The following is a 23,484-nucleotide window of genomic DNA, read 5'->3' on the forward strand; positions in this document are numbered from 1 at the left end:
AACGTTGATTACACAATGCCATTTCATGTATAAATAGATATAATGACCTCTTTAGTGCGCATCCTTCTTCTGTTCGAGATCGTGTCCCTGAATATCTCGTTTGTTCCACCGCGATTAATAGAGGAATTTACAGTACTGCATTATCAAGTTTCTTCACTAATTGAACGATGGATTTGGTCGATTAGCGACAATCTTGTCAACTGTGCATAGATCAGCAACACCCTGTCACAACGAGTAGGACTAGAAAGATAAAAATGAACATCCAAACACCGAACCAGAAACACGACCCACAAAAAATAAATTACGTGCTTTAATTAATGGATATCGTTACCATTTTTCTTGATGATGTATTGGTCCAAAAAAAGCTTAATCTTGTACAGTAAACGATTGAAACCATTGCGGAAAGGCTAAGATCAGTGTGTGTATGTATGTATGAAGATAAGATGACATGAAAAAAAAAAAAAAAAAATCTTGCCGTTGCTTAGAAACACGTTTTCCTTTCAAGGATTCACTAGAGCAAAAGTTACTGTGGCTGGCCATATCCTTGTTGTGGATAATAGCCTTGTTGTCCCCATCCACCAGCAGCAGCGGCAGCAGGATACTGATAACCTCCCCAACCAGGGTACTGATATTGTCCTTGATAGCCCGCTTGGCCCTGGAAACCTTGATAGTTGGCTCCGTCGTAAGCTCCGGTGTACGTTGTTGTTGCTGTCGCAGATGTTTCCGTTTTACTGGTTTTTGTCGCGTCGTCTCCCGCGCTAACCAAAAAATTAGATAATCGACTGCTGTCCAAAATTTACCTAGAAACACAAATAATCTACCTGGCATCTGTTGGGGCGTTTGTCGCGCTGGCTTGCTGTTGCGCCATTTGAGCGGCAGCTTTTGCTTGGCGATCATTTTGAAGCTTTAATGCTAACTTCTGATATTCATCCTGCGCGGCTGAAATATCGTCAACGTTCATGCCAAAATCCTCTAGGAATTCCACTTTTCTATTAAAATACCACAAAATATCAAATTCAAGCAACTTTCTAGCACTCTAAAGTAGTAAGACTACGTTACCTATGGGCAAATCGGCATCGCTGTTCCAAATCTAGTTTTGATTTGAGAGCTCGATTCAGTGCTTGGACACAGCCCTCGAAGTCCAAAGGCTTTTTCTGGAAGCGTACGTCGAAGAGTTGAATGTAAAGCCGTGCGTTTCGCGGTTCCTTCTCTAATGCCTTCTCGACAAACTCTTCAGCTAATTCTTCATCATCCATGACTTTTGCAGCAAAACGCGACGCCCTGAGTGATAATGGCGCTAACGTACCGTTATCTTTCTTTGCGCTTTCAATGTATTTTCTATAATAAGCAATCACTCGTTCGTGATCACCCTGTCGTCGTGCTAAATTGACTCGACGCACTGCCAAACTATCGAACTTTGGAGCCACTTTCTCAAGCAAGTCTAAAATCAATCCGGCTCTATGCAAATGACCTGAACAATAAGAACAATTCAGTTAGATTACTATGCATAAGGCTGAAAAGTCATATTATGCAAAAATTGACTAACCAGTCTTTTCTTCAAAATTGGACCACATAAGGTAAAGCGTCGTCTTATCATATACATGAACTGTGCAAGCTCGTCGGTAGACACTGCGTAGCTGTTTTTCGATCTGGGGACGATTATCCAATTCATCGTTCCACCGCGACTCCAAATGCTGAGCGTACATTAGCCAGTAATCGTCGTATAGGGCACAAGCGATGAGGCAGCGCTCGAAGAGAGTATCAATCCTAAGTTGGTCACCTTGTTCGATTTCAAACTCCAGGTATGATTTCCAGTTTTTCAGCTGGCCACGCTCAAGCGGCTTGACGTGGAAGTAAGGTCGTTTTATCTGTATTGTACCAATGATGATATTGGATTATTAATACTGTAAAATTTACGGAATACCAAAAATGAAATATAAATTATTTACCCCTTCTTCAAAAGCCCATCGATCAGTGATATCCTTTTCAGTTTTGGAATGAAACACCTGGCGCCGTTCTTTGGTTTTCTTACGAATGGCCTGAATTTCTTCTTCTGTCAACTTAATATCGGCAACAGCTTCGGTTGAAATTTTGCGTTCCGTAAAAATTTCCAGTTTCAGTTCTTCATATTCTTCTAAGGTCAAAAGTTCTTTTGGATCGTTCTGGTTCACCAAATCCTGAAAACTATTTCAAAATGATTAATATCTGCTATCTAGATTGTGTAATTTAATCGTTTAATGAGCTTACTTGTCCCAATGTGTCGTATGAAATTGGGTGGGGACAGCTAAGAGTTTGTCGTAAATTTGAAAAACTCGTCGAAGATCATCTCGCTCCACTTCCCAGTTTATATACAGTTCCCAAAGGCGATCCGACCGGAATTCCAGTCCACAGACTGTCATGGCACGTTCAAACTGTTCTCGAACGAAGGTTTCATTGGCTGCATGATGGACACGGCAGTAGTTCAAGTAGTGCAGCCACAAGTCGACTGACAGAGGAATAGCAGCCAGACCTCGTTCAAAAACCTAGATATGTAGAAGAGTTTTACAAGAGAAATCAAGGAAAAATAACATTGAGGCATCAGCGCACCTTCTCACAATCTTTTTTCATGGCCTTTTTCTTCTCGTAGTCAGCCCACTTTTTCCAGTAGCCATAACAGTAAGGATATCGACGAAGGAAGGAATCGTACGCTTCACGAGCAGCTGCTACATCGTTTTCATGGTCGACATACTGAAGAAGGGATGTCCATGCCTGGAAATCTTTCGGACTCTCGATAACGGGCCTCCAGAATTTTTCGAGATCGGGTAACTGCTCGGATTTCATAATTCTGGGTTTGATGACGTCGAAGGCCGTCCATAGCGCCTCTGTGGATTCGTTATCACTCACATCTTCGCGGATGCCTTCAATAGCACTTTCTGAGTTGCTCATCGACGTTTCATCTTTCACCTCTGTTTTAACACGTTTTTCTGTCAGGCTCTCGGAATCCTCCTCTCCCAGTTCATCAATGAAAGGCCGTTTGCGATTTTTAGATTCATCATCTTCTCCGGAGTCCTCCCTGTCCTGGTTGCCGTTTAGTTCCTTCTTGACTTCGGTTGTTTCCCGCGCAGCGCTCCATTCAAAATCAGCTTTGGCTAAACAAGCATGAGAAAATATACAATAAAACATGTCCGACTGTTAACATACAATTTCCAACACACCTGCAATGACTCCCAAACCGCTGTTGCTGTCTCCGCCACCCAGTTGTGATTCTGAAACGAAAAAGTTACCATTAAATTTCCACGTATTGGCAACGAGAATCGGGAACAAGTTGCATGAAATTTTGAGTTTTAAAACTAATGGCTGGCCCAAACAAACCTCATCGGGTCTCACTGAATTGCGCTTTGATAGTCATCCCCCAACCTGTCGCGAGGGGATTAATTATCTGTGGCGAACATGATCGTGGGTTCACATATGTCCCCCTCTCTCAGTCGATGTGTGCGTTAAAAAAAGGGATCGCTAGAACAATGGGGGATTAGAAGTGTTTATAGGGCCTTGATGACTTGAATGTAATCAAACATTTGTCTTAGTGAATTACAAACGCTTGGCGCACGGCACTCCAATTTTTGCTGTCTTGTGTGTGCCTGTGTAGTAGAAGGAACATTTTCCCACCTGGTACAAGGTCAAAGGTTCAAAAAGGCCAAGAAAAATTGGTATGCAAAATATAGTTATATACTTTTAGACGGATGACGCCTTGTGTGAGACTTAGGTTCAACCAAACTTACCACTGAATCCTCCTTCCATTACGATCGAAGAATCGCCGCCTTGTCCGTTCTCCTCACTGCCCTGGTCGTAGCTCACCCGGCTGCTGCTGTCCTCCATAGCACCAAAGCTGTAGTCATTATCTTCCATGCTACAAATGAAAATATTTAGAGTACAACAATTGATGTTAAATACCTTATGGTTGCAGTTCAAACACTCTTAAGATTTTAAGATCTTTGACCAGCTGACCGAGTACTTTTTGTACTTGAGTAGGATGACATGTTTTGTTGGCCACCAAGCAAATATATACTAGTATTGCACATTCTTCTAGTGCTAAATTCCCTTGTTATGGCTGTGATCCCAACAAAATGACGACTGATTTATAAAGTGAAACATTTCCACTTAAGCCATGTCTTTGTGTCAATTCCAAGTTACACCCAGATGTTGGTCATCTAATTGAAAGCAGGTCACAACCACAATAGGAAACCAATTTTCAACGAACAGTATTTATGAAAACTTATAAATTGTATCATTCATTTTCACTTGCTGCTTAAAACACATACTGTTTGAAAATCGTAACAGGTTTCCGCAACAAATTTGTTATTTTTTTTCTATGTTTGAAGACACGAGAATTATGTTCTGTGAATCAATAAGCGGGTTTTGAACACAATTATTTTCAATCTCCGTGTGTAGTAAGAAATTTGTCTACCTTTCCGCCAATTTGTAGTAATTCAAATCAAAAGTGAGGCCGTCAAAAAATATAACATCAACTTAATAATCGAAAGGAATAAAAGAAAAGATAAAATTCAAATACCTTAAAATATTTGTGAACACTGGATGTTTACGATACAGCTGGATAAAAAAAATTGGGATAATATACCGTAGGAGAAAACTTCGTCGTCAAAGACGCTTGGGTCTTTCGCTTGCTTTTAGAAAACGTTATCGCGTTAACGTTAAGCCCCGACTGAATGATAAAAAGATGGCGGATTCTCAACTATTTGCTACACTAGAGGCTCCTACTGGTATAGATTTCTAATTTTTGATCGCCATCTGGTGGGTGATAGTTGCGTTGCATTCAGGTCATAGAAAATGAGAAAATATTGATAAACAAAAAAACATTTTTAAGTTTTATTAAAATTCTTCGTTCTAAAAAAATTCTATGCTATGGTTCCTCTGGATTTCACAATAACTTAAAGGTGCAGGGCTGCAGGCTGCAGGGAGAGGGAGCAGTGTGCAGGTGCAGGTGCAGCAGTAGCAAACACCACTTTGCTATTGGAGCAGCATTATCGCTGGGTACAGTTACCAAAATCTTTGTTTTGTTTTGTACTTTTTGCATTATTTTCTAGTATTATTCCTAGCTTTTACAAGCTCTTTTCCTCTTCATATAAAAATCATTAACAAAAAAATCGCATAGTCCATGGGATGCTATGAATTTCTTCGCCATTTTTTTTGCATGCAAAAGACAAGATACGTTTGGGCCGTTTTTATTATCATTCGGGAATACGTATCCCCCACTTTGCGTCAAGTCTTGGCTACGGCAACCATTGTCATAAAGCTGACAGAACGGGGTGGTAGCTACAAAATCCAATTTGATTGATGGACGAACAAAGCAGATACCTAAGAAAATACCTATACTGCAAACTCGATCATTCAAAGTGAACGTAACTTTTTTTTTATTATTCTTTATTCGATCGAAAGATATAAATTGTATATTACCAAGACTTAATCCGGGTACAAACTTTCTAACTCTTGTGCCGGCGTGCCAAAACCCGTCTAACTTTCTACGAGAAAAGATGAAAAGTTTATGGATGAACGAGTAACGAATATATCATTTTTGTCTAATTAAAATGTTTTACGTCCGTGAAGCGTATTCCGGACATTTGTCATTCTCAACGACAAAAATGCGTAAAATAGAGAGCTATCATCAACCAGATACCTGAATTCCCATGTGCATGAAAGTGGAAGTAAAATATTAAGGGGGCTAATGAAATGTTTGTCACGAAACACGAACAAATGGAACAAGAAGAATGTCAACTTTTAAGTATTTATTTGTGTTTTTTTAAGTTTGTCCACGAATTATATTCGTATAAATAAAGTTAATGGTATCTAGACTTGTGTTCTCCTATAACTTTTTATCACGCATAACAGTTTTACAGGTACTGGAAGTCTGGAAGAACCTGTGTTCAAACGTTAAGTGAGAAAAAAAAATCCGGTTTTCTTCACAGGTATGAAATCATTTACGTTGGTGAATGGGCCTGTGAAATTCTATATTTAACGTATCGCACTAACAGAATATTTTAATTACGGTGTAATACATAAAAGAGAATGTATAAAAAATGTCATATGGATAGAAGTCGGAAACACTCAATTAGTTTTAAGGTTTGGGGTTTGGTCTTCACCTCAAAGTAGCTAGCTTCTGGCTTTACACATACGTAACTCCGTAAAAATCTATGGTTTTTTTACAATACCAGACAATACTCAATATTTACAAGATTCTTATTTAACACTTTTACTGGAATTATTTTTGTTGGCGTTCGCCGTTCGGTAACGATGCAGTTTTGCTTTTATCTAGACGCAAATATGCCTCACACATCTCCCAGCTCCAAAACTGCCACAACACAAGGCATAAACGATTAACGGTGATGGGGTGATCGCCTGAAGTGATTTATAATTAAATACGTATTCTATTCTATTTCTATTACTCTGATTAAATTATAATTATTGCATTACATTTTTGTTTGAAAATCTGGCAACGTTTTCTCTGTTGACTTCACGAAGAAAACTAAAAGTGGTTCTGCAACATATAAAGACGCGAATTTCTGGGTTTTCCTTCAAGTGAACTAAACGTCCATAGATTTTGCGGTTGCGGAATCCTTCCACCACCTGCACCCGCCCACCGGAATGCGTGAATACCAGTCGCACCGATATTCGTCCTCGAAAAGACGAAGATATCCCGAGCCCCGAGGAGAGAAGTCCTTGGCAGTAGTAACCAGCTAAGTAAACTGTGATTCTTCCTCTTGTTTTCCTTGCAAATAAGGTATTTTATTGCGGTATCCGATATTCTGGTAAAGCTAAAATTGTTTATATTTCGTTTCCGTCTTATCCTGCCTGAATAATATTCTTGCAATAGCTTTTTTTGGTACACAGAAAGTGAATCCAGTGCAAAAACATGTCTTCAGCAGTCTACAGAGCAACCATAAATTTTGCTGATCGATACGTTCCGCAGAAACTCCGACCTTTGTGGGAACATCCAGCTGGACCCAAAACAGTTTTCTTCTGGTCACCACTCTTCAAATGGGTTAGAAAAATTCCCAGTTAAAGTCTATATCTCATTGATAACTCATTTTTTACCAGGGCTTGGTATTAGCTGGTATCGGAGACATGAACCGCCCAGTAGAGAAAGTGAGCATTAGACAATCAGGTGCTTTAGCAGCCACAGGATTCATCTGGTCTCGTTATTCCTTGGTCATCATCCCCAAAAACTGGTCTCTTTTCAGTGTGAACTTGTTTGTTGGTCTAACCAATGCATACCAGGTTGTTCGAGTCTTGCTCCACAAAAACAAAGAGAAGGCAATAGCTCAATAGCTTTCTGAGAATTTGCCAAGACTGTTGCAGTTGTAGTTTCAATTATCACCATTTTATTGTTGAAAACAATTGGTTATGTAAATTCTTGTTTACCTTCCCCGTGAGACATCTGTTATTCAGTTGTCCTCCAGTTGAGTACAAAATACAAATGTTAACCACGTCGCGCATGTACCCGGTAGCGTTATTCAAGGTTACAGAAACCTACGAGACAATGAAAACAGTTGTGAAATAAACATAATTGGCAACGAGTTGAGCTGGACACGGAAGTTTCTCACCATATCCGCTCCTTGACAACAACCCGTTGCTAATAGATGGCATGGTGAAATGTAAACAGTGACCTTAATGTATTTTCCATAAAATAGCAAGTTAGATATATTCAACCACGACGAAGTTATGCGGTCTACATCCAAACAACAAGCATTTATTTCAAACCACTTGCCAGTTACTATATTTTTTAAGGAAATAACAAATAAAAGTAGAAGTAAAAAAAAAAAAAACCGAACTGCTTTTGTTATCAAAGCGTGAGTTCCAAGTCCGTCGTTCATTCTTTCCCTCCGCCCCTTTCGCCCACTAGAAAACGTGATGACGCACACAGCAATAGGTGAAAATGTTTTCATACCGAACGAGTCGTGAGTAGCCTTAGCTCTGTTTTCAAATCCAATTTTTCGTTTGCCCTGGCTCGAGTTCGGCGGGCACGTCGTCGTCAATATCGAACGGAAATCCCATTACATTATCCCCATTGTCTATACGTTATGTAAGTACCGAAAAGGGTTTCTTCAACTTATTTTCGTCGAAAAACCGCAGTAAGGAGCACCAAAACGCTGCTATAACATAGCACGCTTTAGGTCCATGTATATGCTGTACAATCAAATACTGCTAACAACTTGGGGGAAAGAAAATACGGAGAAATACTAACGTCACACAGCTCATGTCTGGTACAGTACGCGTGACAAGTTTTTATAAAGTGAAAGGTGAGGGTTGGCAATACCATGGACTATTTTCTTTAAGACAGCGTCACGATCTAGTTCCCGTTTTTCTTTCTTTTTTCCTCAATGGATTCACGTGATAGGAAAGAAAAAAAAAAAAAAAGAAAACAGAAAACAAAAAAGCGAATGTCAAATAATCACATCAAAATCTAAATACCGGTATGTGAGATAAAGACAAAAGGGCAATAAAAGAAGAAGAACCAACGTTCCGACAGAAGATGGGCAACTGTCGACTGCTATCAGCAGAGCCGCATCGGAAACGTCAAAATGTTGGGAATTTCTTCTTTTTTCGCCATCCGTTCGACGAAATGTCAAGGGCATCTGCATCTGCATAGACTAACTGGAAATTAAATAGAATGGCTTGGCTGTTTTCTTCGTTCTCATTTTCATTCTAAAATCCGATAAGTCGTTTTTCTACTTCATCCAGTTCTGGCGAAGAAGAACAGAAGTCTTCCATCACCTTCAGGGCAAATATTTCTTCATTTGTGCATTTTATTAGGTTGTTCTCTAACTGCTGCTGCTTGTGGTTTAAAAGACCATTCAGGTGTTGAAGCAGCCTTCTTGTTCGTGTTCAAATAAGGTGGAATACATCATGACCTTCTGCCCACAGTCTCCCAGATGAAACGAGTCATTTTTCAAAATATAAAAACAACAACATGCCCTCGAGTTATTTTGCCGGAGTGTAGGAAGATCATCCAACTGGTAAAAGATTAACAAAAAAAAAAAAAAAAAAAAAAAAGGAAAAGATTTCCCGAAAACGTAACAGAACTAGTCAAGCAGAATAGAATCACGAAATTGCTGTCCCTGCTAGCTCGGTGTGCGGAAGGGGAAAGAACAAGTAAATACTGTAATTCCGCGAAATCCAAAGCAAAACAGATACAAAAAGAATTGTGTTTTTCTTTCTCCCATATGTTTTGGGAAAATCCAAACTGTTTTTTTTTAGTTTTTTTTGTTTTTTTTCCCCTTTTTGTTTTTCAAACTTATTTCTTCTCCTTTCCGAAGGCTCGAAGGGAGAGAATTTTTATATACGTGGGTGTAGGTGTGTGTGGTTGAACACGAGTGTTTCATGCCCTAAAGGCGGGTATGTATTAGAAGAGGAAGGTAGCCAAAAGCCAACCGTGTTGTAGTTCCGAGCCTCAAAGAAAAGGAGGGTGGGCAGAAGAAGGAAGAAGAGGGAGAGAAAGAGAGAGAGAACGTGATCTCCTCCAGGCCTCCAAAAGACAGCGGGCAACACTCGCACGAACGCCGCGTTCGTAGGCGGTTCGTTCGTAACCTTCGTTCTTACCTGTTGTTAGTGTTTTGTTATTTTTTGTTTTTCTTCCCCTTGAAAATAATATCCCGAATAGTTTATTATTGTTTGTTTTTTTTGCAGTCAAAGTCGTGGGGAAAGAAACAAAAGAAAATACGGAAAAGTTATTCACCTCTGTTAATAAGTGTCTACCGGATTAAACCAACTTCAACGTATTGTTTCATTCGTAAAGTTCGACAAGGAAAGGGGAAAAAAACCAAAACGAAAAACTCGACCGGGCCAACACCTTCATTGGGATTCCGAGCAGAAAGTGAGTTGCTTATTCCATTTTGCCTAATTAATTAGTCTTTGTTATTGTTTATCTTTCTCGGAGATTTCCAATGTTTCTATACAGAATAAGAGATGAATTGGCTGTAGATCAGTAACAGTACAACAAAAAGAAAACAAACAAAAAATTACAATTGTTATTTGATGCCAAACAAAAGAAACCTATGCCCTTGCCCCTCTCAGAAAATACGTGCGGAATGGAATATCATAAGGATAGGTTCTCGGGTAGTGCCAGCAGGCACCCCGGGAGGAAAGGTGAACGCATGAATTCATCACGAAGCAAAGAAAATGCGCGATGTATTATGAGAGTGTGTGTGTACCTTTTCGTGCGGGTGCATATATACGCCCGCGTGCATCTTAAATAACCTTGGGAGTCTTTGTCACGACGCTCTTTTCTTTTTTGCTATATAGTCGCTCACGCGGGCTCGTTATCTTTCGTCTCGCTTTTTTTTTTTCTTCTTCTCTTCTTTTTAACGATCCTCAGGTGATTGATATACGAACTCCACTAGTTAAGCTCACCTCTTTTACGTGGCAATATTTAATGTTTGAGCTCGTTGCTTGTCTTTTGTCTGTTTGCTGTCGGCTCAACTGGGTCGACATTGCGAAATGGGTTTGGCTTTCAGATAGGAAATGAAGGCTTTCCTTCCATCTCAACAATCAGTCTTATTCTGTTTTTATCTACGTATTTATCATATTTCTCTCTCTCTCTCTCTGTCTCTTTCTTTTCTCATTTGGCCTAAACCGTCGATTTCCTGACAGCAAACTTTATTGTAGTGTTGTACACCGGTTGAATCTTTGTCTAGTTCTCTATTTTGTTGTTCTTTTCATTATTTCTACTCGTTCCGAACTGACGCTCTGCTGATCGTCGTTTTAATCCCCTTGGTTGTTCTTCACGGTATTTGACATTAACTCTCTTTTTTCTTTTCTTCTTCTTTAAACGAAATTGTTTTTCAATCAACTTCAACCGCTCCATCTACTTCAAAATACCGGTTTCTCTCTCTTTCAACCATTTCTTTCCCCCTTTAAGTTCAAAGTAGCAAAAGGTACTATTGTTGAGGCGAAGCAGAGGAAAAGGGGGGAAAAAGGGCTAAAAAAAGAATTTCAGCTGACGCTTTACAATAATGACGCAGAGATTTCTCAGTCGTTGCAACGGGCCGACGAGGTCCAGCTGCGCTGGAAAATGGGAAAGTTCTTTTTTTTTTTTTTTACTAGTGAGCCCACCCTGTTTTTTTTTTTCAAACTCGTAAAAAGAAAACGAAAATGAGTAAAAAGATACGATAGGCGCATTGCGTTGCAATGTAGCATAACATCCGTGATAATGAAGACGGCCGAGCCAGGGCGAAAGAGAGGGGCGGTTTTGTTGTTTCAACTGCTGCAGCAGTTTAATCTCTCATCGTCTGACTTCCTGCTGTTTGAATCGACTATATCATCCTCTTTCTTTTTTCTCTTTCTCAAGATTAAAAAAGCGCTGAGCTTCAGTCGCGCAGATTCCAAAACAGCTGGCCACTCAATACTATACAATGGTAAATACCTCTAGCGCCATGTCGTCGGAGCGGGCCATCCCTGACCTGTGGGATGTGTTTGGATCACGGGGCGGCGGCCTGGCTGTCAGACGAAATTCATGGCAAAAGATGCAAAAGCAGCTATCCGAGGACGAACGAACCGTCACGGAATTGTTCAACGATCTTCATGTTCATGCAGATCTGCCAGCCGAGAACAATTCGATTCCTAGTAAACACAAAAACGGCAGGTGAGGCAGCAATTTTTATCTTTTTTCGAAAATGTTTTTTTTTTTTAAATCAAATAATAATGCCTACCACATTTTTGGCACTCCTCGGATGACTGGTGGTCTTTATGCAGCAATCAGCGCAACAAGACGGACGAGTACAATGAGCGTAACAATATCAGCAATAACCAGCAGTCGAATAATAACTGGGAACACATTGAAAAGCATCTATCCATGAAAAAGACCATTCGCAAGAAGATGATGCGTGACTTGCAGCAGGCTTTTATTGACGGACAAGAGCCACCAGATGCGGTCCAAAAATGGGATAATGTCCAACTGGACGCCCACAAGGCCGGCATCGAACCCAACTTGCTGGACATGTTGAAAGAAAAGAAGACCGAACAACAACCCGTACAATCGCAACCGAATGCACCAACCAAAAAGCCGGGCTTTTGGAAAAAATTGACGATGAGGAAAAGTAGCAGTAGTAAACGGTGATTCATTCCTATATATTTAACGCGTGCAACCACACCCACCCCCCACCCCCAAATACGAAATACAAAAGAAAACAAAAAGAAATTTTGCTAACAAGTTGAAATCGACATGTGACTGATTCCAATGACTAATGAAGGTCGCTATTATAAATAAATTTACATAACCTGGAACTAAATTGACGAGGATAAATGACGACATTTCGTGGCCTATTCTAATAACTTGTGTCCATAAACTCTCACAATCTCCCTCTACCGTCAAAAGATTTTCATCATTATCCTTTTGTTCCACTCTCTGATGTCCTTGTTATTTTTCCTCCCTCCTCTTCTCCTTTTCTTTTGCGTCGTTCCCTGTGATACACAACTGCGTCTATTTGTTTTCACTTTTTTTTGCCTTACCACATGCAGATTTTCACTTACAGTATATGTATTCTTTTTGTTTGTTTAAAATATGCAAGTGTAGAAACATATACACGAAAAAGAAAAAACAAAAATTATGTTTGGTAATCTTTTTTTTTTGTCTTTGTTTTTTTTTCGTGCACATATAGTTATTCCATGGATACGACGAGATGACTGCCGGGTTAAGGGGTTAAAGTAAAAAAATGAAAGCTAAAGAATTTTTGTTTTTCCTTTCCTTTTTTCGTGTGTAAAAGTATAGCTGTTTCAGAGAACCGTTTAGCTTTTCGAATCAAAAATCGGTCTGTGAAACGCGTAGATTTTGCAGGCTGTTACGTGCCTGAAAATATGTTGTGTCCGTGTGATCCTTAGGCTGCGGCAAAAACGGGGCATCCACATTGAGAATTTCTTGCGTCCAAGACAGGTGGTCAAACAGCGGTAGAGTCCGCAGGTGGGATCCATCGGCTCGCTCGCCAGGTTCCAACGTTAAGAGCACCTCTAAATAAATGCAACGCAATATCGATAAGGATAAGGAACCAGATTATCAGATCAAAGAAACCAAATGCTATTATAGATTCCCGCTTGCAAAAGAGCTTAACGTACCAATGGCTTGACGTGCAGCGGGGCTGAGGCAATCGTCATCCTCGGGCGGCCATTCGATATTACGTGCCAGGATATTTTTGAAAATTTTATCTGGGGTTTCGTCGTTGAATGGAGGCCCGCCCAAAAGGAACTCGTAAAAGCAGATACCCAGTGACCACCAATCAACGGCTGGTCCGTGCGGTTTCTTCAACAAGAGTTCGGGTGCCAAGTAGTCGGGTGTGCCCAACACGCAACCTTCATTTTGGCTGCCATATTGGCTCACATCAGCATCACAGACGGTTGGGCTACTGAACGTCACTACGGTTCCACGTCTCCTTTTGCCACGCTTTATCTGACGTGGTGTCCTAAATGGCGTCTTAACAAAATCCAACCGAGTGTCGAGACCAGGTACTGGACTACGACATGGCACCGGACAGGTACTTGTTTGCAATAATGGAGCCCGACCTCTATGATTAATGGGGGTCGAATTAATCCTCAAGCTGGGCGGACTGCAGATTTTCGATTTGGCAATCGCCGACGAACTCGCCCTGCTTGTTAAAATTTCCACATGACATCGCAACGCTCTCATTAAAAAGAAAAAGTGAAAGATCGCTAATCGTACTTGAGGTCACAGTCTTCGTTTAAATTGGCAAAACGGAAAATGTCTGTCAAACCGGTTCTTGGCACTTTGAATTGAACGTGACTATCCGGTTCTTCTGATTCAGCGTCGTGTTTCCGTTTCAAAGACGTAAACGAGTCATCATTCCTGTTCGGACTTGTGCCGACAGGAAAATCGCAATTCAAATCAAGAGAGAAAGAATTCTCTTTAAACGCCTGATGATCCCTCATGATTTCCGGTGTGTTGAAGACAGGTGACTGTCCCCGATCGGAGCACGGAGACATACCGCTCTTGAAGGACAAGTGAGACGTCAACGAGAGAAGCTGTCCAGGAGTCCTCACCATATGGTAATCATTTTTGTTTACCACAGGCGAAAGCAGATCAGATATGTTCAAATCTATTCGGGGGAAAAAGCGAGATCGGCTTAGTTAACAAAGAAAAACTTTCTCGTTCTCATAATGTTATTACCTCTTCCAATATGAACGCGACTTAAACCGAAGTCAGTCAATTTGACATGCCCTTTATCTGAGAGAAGCATGTTGTCTGGTTTAACATCACGATGAATGATGCCATGCCTAGGGGCAACATAGAAAGTTGATATAAACATGTAAAAAAATAAGTGTGTAACACAGGAGCAATGTACTTGTGTAAATATTCCAAGGCTAAAGCAACCTCTGTTGTGTAAAATGTGGCCATCTTTTCATCAAAGTAACCCATTTCACTGAGCAAGGACTTTAGATCACCACCAATCATGTATTCCATGACCTAGTTCAAAAGCTGTTGTAAATTCTAATTTTGAGAAGAAATAAAAGTCACTCACCATGTAGATGTTGGAAGAATTTTGAAGGCAATAAAACAGTTGAACACAGAAAGGACTTTTTGAGATGGCCAATGCATTTCTTTCTCTTATAACTAACAAAGAAACCCTTCATAAAGCAGAGGAGGTGTAAATCAACAAATTTAGGCTACCTTGTGAAGCCATGTTACGATGAACAATGTCAGACTTATTCAGGACCTTTATGGCATAGATGCTGTCAGGATTTTGCTTTTTACAGCCCAAAAAAACTTTCCTGTCAACCGAAAAAGTGTTCAACACATGATGAGCATCTCCGTAACGTTGTGGTTTTACAAATAACAAACGAGGTGCACTTACCCGAATGCTCCACGACTAATGGGCTTCAGCACACAAAAGTCCTCGATATCAGGACCTTTTAGATCTGCAGCCATTTTGAAGAGATTCTTTTGTTAATCGAAAATTTTTCGTCAACGTGTGGTTATGGCTTCCATTCGAATTTGAATCTTTTCAACGGTAACAAGCAGCAAATGCAGACGACAGGTTGCCAATGCATCCAAAATGGATTCAAGGCTTACGACCGATCCTCTGGCGGTCGTTAAAAATACTAGAATAATGTAAAAGTCCGACGGCGGTGCCATCGTGCGGTAGGGCTCGGCCCCGCGTCCAATGGGTAGGTATTCTCGGCTAAAAAATTGGATCCGGTGGGTAATAGTTCTTGAGACTTTGTGCCCACTACCTACCCGGGTTTTACGTGGGTATCATAATTTCAAAACCGGTTCAATTACCCGGTTAGCCCCGATTCTCTACCCGATTACCCTGTTTCTTGGCCCGAATTCGTGAGTTTTCCAGAATTTAGTCTTGTGCTTTAAATTTCCGCCACAAGATGGCATCCAGAAACGACAACTGTATTCTTAATTTTTGCATAGACCGGGGTTGGTACGAACCCCGGACAAGTGTATTTTTCAATTTTTTTATTAGACCGGGGTTGTTGGTACGAACCCCGGACAAGTGATATTTTTCAATTTTTTTATCAGACCGTGGTTGGTACGAACCCCGAACAAGTGCATTTTTCAAATTTTTGCATAGACCGGGGTTGGAATGAACCCCGGACAAGTGTATTTTTAAATTTTTTTATTAGACCAGGGTTGGTACGAAACCCGGACAAGTGTATTTTTAAATTTTTTGCATAGACCGGGGTTGGTGCGAACCCCGGACAAGTGTATTTTTCAATTTTTTTATTAGACCGGGGTTGGTACGAACCCCGGACAAGTATATTTTTCAATTTTTTTATTAGACCGGGGTTGTTGGTATGAATCCCGGACCAGTATATTTTTCATTTTTTTTATCAGACCGGGGCTGGTACGAACCCCGGACAAGTGTACTTTTCAATTTTTTGCATAGAGCGGGTTGGTACGAACCCCGGAGAAGTGTATTTTTAAATTTTTTTATTAGACCGGGGTTGGTACGAACCCCGAACAAGTGTATTTTAAATTTTTTGCATAAACCGGGGTTGGTACAAAACCCGGAAAGGTGTATTTTTCAATTTTTTGCATAGACCGGGATTGGTGCGAACCCCTGACAAGTGTATTATTCAATATTTTTATTAGACCGGGGTTGGTACCAACCCCGGACAAGTGTATTTTACAATTTTTTGCATAGACCGGGGTTGGTGCGAACCCCGGACAAGTGTATTTTTCAATTTTTCTATTAGACCGGGGTTGGAACAAAACCCGGAAAAGTGTATTTTTCAATTCTTTGCATAGACCGGGGTTGGTACAAACCCCGCACAAGTGTATTTTTAATTTTTTGCATAGACCGGGGTTGGTGCCAATCCCGGACAAGGGTATTTTTCAATTTTTTTATCAGACCGGGGTTGGTACGAACCCCGGACAAGTGTATTTTCAATTTTTTTGCATTGACCGGAGTTGGTACGAACCCCGGACAAGTGCATTTTTCAATTTTTTGCATAGACCGGGGCTGGTACGAACCCCGGACAAGTGTATTTTTAAATCTTTTTATTAGACCGGGGTTGGTGCGAACCCCGGACAAGTGTATTTTAAATTTTTTTGCATTGACCGGAGTTGGTACGAACCCCGGACAAGTGTATTTTTCAATTTTTTGCATTGACCGGAGTTGGTACGAACCCCGGACAAGTGCATTTTTCAATTTTTTGCATAGACCGGGGCTGGTACGAACCCCGGACAAGTGTATTTTAAAATTTTTTTATCAGACCGGGGTTTGTACGAACCCCGAACAAGTGTATTTTTTAATTTTTTGCATAAACCGGGGCTGGTACGAACCCCGGACAAGTGAATTTTTCCATTTTTTGCATAGACTACGGAACGCCAAATGACCCATTTTTTTATGGACTACTGTCGTCGGCGGTTATGTCCATTTTTTTCATTTTTTTCCACCTTTTATGGTATACTTGTAACGACATCTAGCGGTCAAAATGAGCACTTTAATGGGGGAGTCAGAATAGACCTCGCCCCAAAGGAGGAGGAGCCCTAAAGTATGGTATAGGGGAAATCGATTGCTATTCCGATTGGTTTTCCGACCGTTCGATCATGTAGTCGGTTAACAGTTACGCAGTAGTCAGTTAATCACTGAACGCTCAGTCAGTCAGTGGCATGGTCAGTAGTCAACGTTAACACAGCTTAGTGCTGTGTGACTTCAAGTTGAGTGTCAAACTGGCCCGCACTAAAAATGTAAACCTAAACTTGTTTTTACGACCCCCAGCTTACCTACTCTTGCCCTCTGAGGTTCAGAAAAAATTTAAAAAATATATTCCACAAATTGTGAAAACTATTATTTTTGTTCAGGCTATTGAAGATGCACTGAACAACATCCTTAAGAAAATTCCTGTGACTCATCAACAGACTTGTGCTACATATTTTTTTAGAATTGCCCAACAGATTACCAGCAAACATAAAGATGATGTGAGCAAAGTTATGGATAGATGAAAGCATTCTATATAATGTGATATTTTCAAGTTTGTAGGAATATTATCTTAGATGGGATCCTGATACAGCAGGAATCATTCATCCTAGAAACATCATTCAGATTGTAGAGCTGTATCTGCAAGCTTTGTTACAGTTATCCACCACGTTAGAGTGTTCGCATTTAATGGTGCAGAATGGTCTTCTTCTCATTTTGTGGCGCATTGCGAATATGTTCGACAAAGAAGTAGTTCTCACAACATTGTGTGCTAACATAGTTGCCTGTGCAATTGCACAGGCAAGGATAGACTGCGTACAGCATTTTCAGGATGAGGACTAATTTTTTTTATTTGCAGGATCAGTAGCTTTATTGGTGGTTCAGTGATAGGGAGTTCCATTGCTAGCTGGAAGTCCATACTCAGTGGTGGATGTTGCATCTTTGCAATCCACCTAATCCTGCACTTCCGCTGGAACCTGATGAACAATCACCTTTGAGTAATTAGCCTCAATCAAAGTTTTCAGTTACCCGTTAAACCTTCCAGTCCCAAATTCAGTAGGGAAGAAGGCAGCTTAACAAAAAGAACGCAGCACTGATTGCTGCATAGCTCAAGCATGTGACTTCAAGTTGAGTGTCAAACTGGCCCGCACTAAAAATGTAAACCTAAACTTGTTTTTACGACCCCCAGCTTACCTACTCTTGCCCTCTGAGGTTCAGAAAATATTTAAAAAATATATTCCACAAATTGTGAAAACTATTATTTTTGTTCAGGCTATTGAAGATGCACTGAACAACATCCTTAAGAAAATTCCTGTGACTCATCAACAGACTTGTGCTACATATTTTTTTAGAATTGCCCAACAGATTACCAGCAAACATAAAGATGATGTGAGCAAAGTTATGAATAGATGAAAGCATTCTATATAATGTGATATTTTCAAATTTGTAGGAATATTATCTTAGATGGGATCCTGATACAGCAGGAATCATTCATTCTAGAAACATCATTCAGATTGTAGAGCTGTATCTGCAAGCTTTGTTATAGTTATCCACCACGTTAGAGTGTTCGCATTTAATGGTGCAGAATGGTCTTCTTCTCATTTTGTGGCGCATTGCGAATATGTTCGACAAAGAAGTAGTTCTCACAACATTGTGTGCTAACATAGTTGCCTGTGCAATTGCACAGGCATCGTGATTTGCAATTGATCGGATTTGGCTCGTCCTGTTTATACGACAATTCAAACGAGCTGTTGCGTCCGAGAAATTTTACTGAAATTTCTGTTGTAAGCTAGAACAAAATACACAACGCGCAGGGGTGGCTGTTGCGGTTTTGAAATTCACCTGATCCAGGACTTTCATTAAAACTATACAAGTTATCTCCAGCTGAGCGTTCAATTCCCTTCATACCAATGGAATGCACGTAATGGATGGAACACCTGTCTTGTAATCAGAAGGGTGTGATTTGATTGATCAACAGTGTGGTGTGATTTGACGATCAATTACTGATCCTGCGTGTGTTCTCGTCTTTGTTTTTTCTGTATGTGATTTCTTTTTCACAGTTTTTTTGTGATAAATACATTCAAGTCTTTCTCATTTTCGTGTTCCGATTTTTTCTTAATTTATATGTATGCCGCAGTGTATTATGAAGACATTTGAAGAAGAAAAAAATTTCTAGTGTCCTAAAACGAATAGGTGTTGTCAAATTTAATTAGAACTAGATATCAATGATATAATCCTATAAGATGTTTCGCTTTTTTTGGTAATAAAGGTTTATTACGGAATGGATTAAGTCTAGTTGACGGGGTTGTTGAACTTTATCCGCCCCATTTGTGACCTCATATTTTGCATCATAGGGCGTGAACTTAAAAAAGAAATTCGGAGAATCAAATCCATAGAGGTCAAAGAATGGCTAAAATGGCCCTTTCCTCCATGTAAATCGTTGCGAAAAGACCTAAAGTCATCATTCACTTGCCAGTCCTTCCGCGGTGCAGAGAAGATGTCTGATCTCTTTAATATAATAGCCTGTTCGGTTTGCAGATCCCCTTTTGATAATTTCCGTCCTGCCAAGTTATTGCTATGTCATCATCGCTATTGCCTAGAGTGTTGCATTGTAAGTATTTCGCTAATGTGATTCGTCATAGGCTACCATTTTTTAATGTAATAGAAAATAACAAATATTTTGAATTCAGAATCTGGTAGATGATGTGCTAGACTCATCCATCAAGTGCCCGCTGTGTCGAAGTGTTACATTCATTAGTGGAGGTCGTGCGCAAGTTGACTTAAACATTCGTACGGATTACGACTTTATGGCCCTAATTGATCACGTAAAGTTATCGACATGCCAAGCTACAGTGCCGCAGGCACCAACCGCGGGCCCATCCGCTAAGGCCGGCGTTCCGATCAAAGAATTACACTCTGACCAACTGGAAAGGGCAACTTTGATCCTGTCATCGTCCACTGAGTCTACTACTGATTTTTCTCATGGCGGAAAGGAAAAGAGTCTGACTTCAGCTAAAGGGAAGGCGCTGAAGAAGCCGCAGTTCAGGAAAATAAAAAAAACAAGAAGAAAAGGAAAAAGACTGCCACCTGTCGCCATAGTCATTCTGAATCGTCTTTTACATCATCGACGTCACAATCGTCAGATTCATCAGAGAGTGACAGATCAAACAGAAAATCAAAAAAGAAGTTTGACCGCAGACGCCATTACTTTACATCACCGAAAAGTGAAATGAAAACCTTAATGAGAAAATTCAACAAAACTCCTGCCCCACCAAAAGGTACAAGTTTGTTTTCATTGCTTAAAGTGAGCAGTATAAAGCATGATTAAAGTTTTCTTGTTCAGCTTCCAAGGAGGAAAAAGACGATTTTTTTATCAAAGATTTGTTCCTCATGGCCACCGCGGATGCCAGGGAACTGCCTCCTACCTTGGAGCACGAGAGCCTTGCTGCTGCTGGACTTGGGCTGCGTTGCGATATCCAATTTCGCTCCAATGGCTCGCCAAAACACGTACTACGAGTGTTTAAAAGGTATTAGCGTAGAAGTAGGAGTTACAGTACTTACAAATTCTAGTAAATGTCTTATTTCTCTTAGGACTTTTCCGCGTCTTCACGAGATAGACAAATTTTATATTTGCACCAAAATGCAGGGAATTAGCCGTCAGTTGACCATGCAGCATTATACCCCGCCTGCTGCCCGTTTATTGAAGGTAAGATATGTTCCATTTCATGTACGTAGAAATCGAAACTAATGTTTTTAATTCTATTTAGCGTTTGGCAGGGAAAATGATTGTTCTTGTTCCCCTGAAGAAAGGTATCGTGTATGACTTATCGGAGGAGATGGTGGACTGCGACATATGCGAAGAAGCCGTCCCCATTACATTGTGGGCCAGCCATATCGATAGCTGCACTGAGAAAATTCATCGCCCAAGAAAAAGGAAGACGTACTAGTTTAAGTGCTACTGCTTTATCATTTGCTTCTCTTTCTCACTTTCGATAGTATTACAATCAAGATATGCCGTAATGTGACATGCCCTGTCAGTTCCATGCAACTGCATGTAACCAATACGAATAAAGAAATTTGTTTGTCGATTAGGTATTTAAAATTTATTTTGATTATACCAAAAAATCCGTTTGCATTACAGACAAATAAATAATAAAACAACGGCCTAGACGCAGACAGAAACGAGTAATTTGTTGCATCACACCGAAAAAAAAAAAATTTGCACAGGGTAACCGTTGTGGCCCGGGTGTATTTGCCAAAAGCGCGGAACAAAACTAATCGAGCATAGGCACCAACATTAATCGTAGGCAGCCAAAAGTTCCCGACGAAGTTTGGTATACTTCCGTACAGCTACCGGAAGTCGGCACAGAAGAAATCCATACTTTCTTTTTAAACGACGTTCCATCCGTGGATCCAAATCTACGATGATTTCGGGAACTTCCACATGCTCGATTTCCAAAGATGTATCATCCTCGATATCGTCACCGAGTTCTTCAATTTCCATATTCTGCAATGATTTAAAGGTAAGCTTTAATAATTTTTATAATTCTAATTTTATGTTAGTGTACGTAATGAAACCCATACCTGAACGAGTTCTGTAAACTCTTTTCCTTCGTCGACAGATTTTCTTTTTAAGGCCGCCAACCCTGTCATAAAAAGACGAACTGGGGAAGACGAACCAGGCGCAGTGCGAATGGGATGAAGATTCCATGCGTCAATGAATTCGTCGACATGCTGCTGAATTACAGGATTGAAAATCAAATGGAGGCAATACAGATCCAACTCCGAATAGCGGTTCAGAATTCTTTTTCGTTCCATATTCCTATAAATAAAAAAATTACAAAAAAACTTACTAATTTTTTCGTCAACAAAAGCGAACTCCTAACTACAGAAAAAGGAAAAAGGAAAGAATTTTTTCAATTTTATTTACTCACATAAATAACTCGTAAAAAACGGAGGTGCAGCTTGCCCATACGTCTTGCCAGAGCCTCTCTATTCTTTGATTGTGGACCGACCGGCCAGTTAAGAAACTGCCTCTGTTAAGTCCTCGATTAAGAAGCATTAAATATCCCACTAGAATATTTTCCCCACCATGATCAGATCTATGGATAGATTACTTTGTTATTACAGTATTACAAATGTGACAAGTATTTGAGCTTACCTCACACGAGAAGGAAGGCCATAAAATTTAACCCCATCCAGGAACCCGTCCAGTACTGTTCTTGCCCTGTTGTTATTTGCAACCCTTAGAAAGAAAATCAAACGGGAAAAGCCATCAATACCACCATGGAAAACAAAGCGCCACCTGTAGAAATATCACAAATAAATTCAGCAGTTAGTTGCATGTACGAGTAAGTTATAAAAAATTTTCACTTACATAATAAGGTTATGGTTTCCATCAATATGAATCATTGACAAGGGGGCACGAACATAATATGCCCGTCTCTTTAGTCTTCGATTCATAGGTCTTGAACCAAAGAGAGAGGTCATTAGGGTTCGCACTCTTTCCCTTTGAATACGATGGCCCATTGCATGGAGTCTGCCCACAACCATTTTCACACCCAGGCAAGGGTTTTGGCAGCACATCTGATATATAATGGTCTGCAATACATCTTCCAACATTGGAGTATATGTGTCTCTTACTGAAAGCTGATTGCGTGCCATGAATTTTCTTAAGGTACTGTAAGAAATATGGGCTTCTTCTGCTATTTCCCTTATCAGAAACCCAAGACCTAGAATGTTTAACAGGTTTTAGCCAATCGTTATGCATAATTAAAATATATTATTTTACTTAGATAGCTTTTGATGTTATCCACTGTAAGATGATTCATTTTTCTTCACAGATACTTTATAAAAAACACTGTTTGACTTTAACGCAATACACTAGCAGTCGATGTACATCGGAACAGCAATCGATTTCCCCTATACAATACTTTAGGGGCTCCTCCTCCTTTGGGGCGAGGTCTATGCTGACTCCCCCATTGTAGTGCTAATTTTGACCGCTAAATGGCGTTACTAGTATACCATAAAATGAGGGAAAAAATGAAAAAAATGGACATAATCGCCAATTAGAGTAGTCCATAAAAAAATGGGTCATTTGGCGTTCCGTAATAGACCGGGGTTGGTGCGAACCCCGTACAAGTGTATTTTTCCATTTTTGTATTAGACAGGGGTTGGTACAAAACCCGGAAAAGTGTATTTTTCAGTTTTTTGCATAGACCGGGGTTGGTACAAACCCCGCACAAGTTTATTTTTAATTTTTTGCATAGACCGGGGTTGGTACGAACCCCGGACAAGTGTATTTTCAATTTTTTTGCATTGACTGGAGTTGGTACGAACCCCGGACAAGTGCATTTTTCAATTTTTTGCATAGACCGGGGCTGGTACGAACCCCGGACAAGTGTATTTTTAAATCTTTTTATTAGACCGGGGTTGGTACGAACCCCGGACAAGTGTATTTTTCAATTTTTTGCATAGACCGGGGTTGGTGTGAACCCCGGACAAGTGTATTTTTCAATTTTTTTATCAGACCGGGTTTGGTACGAACCCCGAAGAA

The 23,484-nt window shown here is 40.2% G+C and overlaps 6 protein-coding genes and 2 long non-coding RNA genes across 20 annotated transcripts; 4 read left to right on the forward strand and 4 right to left on the reverse strand.

Annotated features, from left to right (window-relative positions):
* Positions 1-327: 327 nt before the first annotated feature.
* LOC116932342 (pre-mRNA-processing factor 39) lies at positions 328-4,717 on the reverse strand. 5 transcript variants are annotated; one of them, XM_032940123.2, is made up of 11 exons: positions 4,550-4,717; positions 4,299-4,374; positions 3,759-3,886; positions 3,195-3,245; positions 2,587-3,128; positions 2,248-2,522; positions 1,950-2,184; positions 1,547-1,868; positions 1,060-1,471; positions 822-989; positions 332-758 (listed from the first exon to the last, which is right to left on the reverse strand). In XM_032940123.2, exons 3-11 carry the CDS (start codon positions 3,883-3,885, stop codon positions 524-526), a joined length of 2,367 nt encoding a protein of 788 aa, XP_032796014.2. In that variant the 5' UTR covers position 3,886; positions 4,299-4,374; positions 4,550-4,717; the 3' UTR covers positions 332-523. The 5 variants fall into 5 exon arrangements, with proteins under 5 accessions (XP_032796008.2, XP_032796014.2, XP_032796013.2 ...); XM_032940122.2 differs by having other exon boundaries at positions 4,299-4,440; XM_032940124.2 differs by lacking the exons at positions 4,299-4,374; positions 4,550-4,717 and adding exons at positions 3,352-3,492; positions 3,572-3,645 and having other exon boundaries at positions 3,759-3,904.
* Positions 4,718-6,532: 1,815 nt separating this feature from the next.
* On the forward strand, positions 6,533-7,482 carry LOC123476791 (mitochondrial pyruvate carrier 2-like). Of its 5 annotated transcripts, none has more exons than XM_045179498.1 (3): positions 6,533-6,800; positions 6,855-7,033; positions 7,090-7,482. In XM_045179498.1, exons 2-3 carry the CDS (start codon positions 6,905-6,907, stop codon positions 7,318-7,320), a joined length of 360 nt encoding a protein of 119 aa, XP_045035433.1. In that variant the 5' UTR covers positions 6,533-6,800; positions 6,855-6,904; the 3' UTR covers positions 7,321-7,482. The 5 variants fall into 5 exon arrangements, with proteins under 5 accessions (XP_045035433.1, XP_045035434.1, XP_045035432.1 ...); XM_045179499.1 differs by having other exon boundaries at positions 6,534-6,772; positions 6,866-7,033; XM_045179497.1 differs by having other exon boundaries at positions 6,534-6,772; positions 6,883-7,033.
* On the reverse strand, positions 7,190-7,754 carry LOC116932347. Its single transcript, XR_004399509.2, has 2 exons — positions 7,596-7,754; positions 7,190-7,521 (listed from the first exon to the last, which is right to left on the reverse strand). It is a non-coding gene; the product is annotated as an uncharacterized LOC116932347 (long non-coding RNA).
* A 184-nt stretch (positions 7,755-7,938) lies between these two features.
* LOC116932346 lies at positions 7,939-12,593 on the forward strand. Of its 4 annotated transcripts, none has more exons than XM_032940134.2 (4): positions 7,939-8,074; positions 9,679-9,865; positions 11,339-11,632; positions 11,743-12,593. In XM_032940134.2, exons 3-4 carry the CDS (start codon positions 11,403-11,405, stop codon positions 12,104-12,106), a joined length of 594 nt encoding a protein of 197 aa, XP_032796025.1. In that variant the 5' UTR covers positions 7,939-8,074; positions 9,679-9,865; positions 11,339-11,402; the 3' UTR covers positions 12,107-12,593. The 4 variants fall into 4 exon arrangements, with proteins under 4 accessions (XP_032796025.1, XP_032796022.1, XP_032796024.1 ...); XM_032940131.2 differs by lacking the exon at positions 7,939-8,074 and adding an exon at positions 9,439-9,596; XM_032940133.2 differs by lacking the exon at positions 7,939-8,074 and having other exon boundaries at positions 9,532-9,865.
* LOC116932343 (serine/threonine-protein kinase greatwall) lies at positions 12,594-15,076 on the reverse strand. Of its 2 annotated transcripts, none has more exons than XM_032940126.2 (8): positions 14,850-15,076; positions 14,666-14,766; positions 14,517-14,608; positions 14,340-14,461; positions 14,165-14,271; positions 13,700-14,093; positions 13,099-13,628; positions 12,594-12,993 (listed from the first exon to the last, which is right to left on the reverse strand). In XM_032940126.2, exons 1-8 carry the CDS (start codon positions 14,921-14,923, stop codon positions 12,788-12,790), a joined length of 1,626 nt encoding a protein of 541 aa, XP_032796017.2. In that variant the 5' UTR covers positions 14,924-15,076; the 3' UTR covers positions 12,594-12,787. The 2 variants fall into 2 exon arrangements, with proteins under 2 accessions (XP_032796017.2, XP_032796018.2); XM_032940127.2 differs by having other exon boundaries at positions 13,099-13,625; positions 14,850-15,074.
* A 2,042-nt stretch (positions 15,077-17,118) lies between these two features.
* LOC116935187 lies at positions 17,119-18,591 on the forward strand. Its single transcript, XR_006651656.1, has 6 exons — positions 17,119-17,254; positions 17,315-17,431; positions 17,493-17,926; positions 17,986-18,140; positions 18,201-18,317; positions 18,379-18,591. It is a non-coding gene; the product is annotated as an uncharacterized LOC116935187 (long non-coding RNA).
* Positions 18,592-19,391: 800 nt separating this feature from the next.
* On the forward strand, positions 19,392-20,967 carry LOC116935186. Its single transcript, XM_032942538.2, has 5 exons — positions 19,392-19,539; positions 19,619-20,206; positions 20,272-20,455; positions 20,520-20,634; positions 20,696-20,967. Exons 2-5 carry the CDS (start codon positions 20,158-20,160, stop codon positions 20,873-20,875), a joined length of 528 nt encoding a protein of 175 aa, XP_032798429.2. The 5' UTR covers positions 19,392-19,539; positions 19,619-20,157; the 3' UTR covers positions 20,876-20,967.
* Positions 20,968-21,035: 68 nt separating this feature from the next.
* LOC116935185 lies at positions 21,036-22,835 on the reverse strand. The gene is made up of 6 exons (XM_032942536.2): positions 22,720-22,835; positions 22,306-22,660; positions 22,090-22,233; positions 21,863-22,030; positions 21,513-21,750; positions 21,036-21,435 (listed from the first exon to the last, which is right to left on the reverse strand). The coding sequence occupies exons 1-6, from the start codon at positions 22,757-22,759 to the stop codon at positions 21,226-21,228; spliced, it is 1,155 nt and encodes a 384-aa protein (XP_032798427.2). The 5' UTR covers positions 22,760-22,835; the 3' UTR covers positions 21,036-21,225.
* Positions 22,836-23,484: the final 649 nt, after the last annotated feature.

Source organism: Daphnia magna, linkage group LG10 (genome assembly GCF_020631705.1).
Source record: "Daphnia magna isolate NIES linkage group LG10, ASM2063170v1.1, whole genome shotgun sequence".
NCBI classification, from domain to species: Eukaryota; Metazoa; Arthropoda; class Branchiopoda; order Diplostraca; family Daphniidae; genus Daphnia; species Daphnia magna.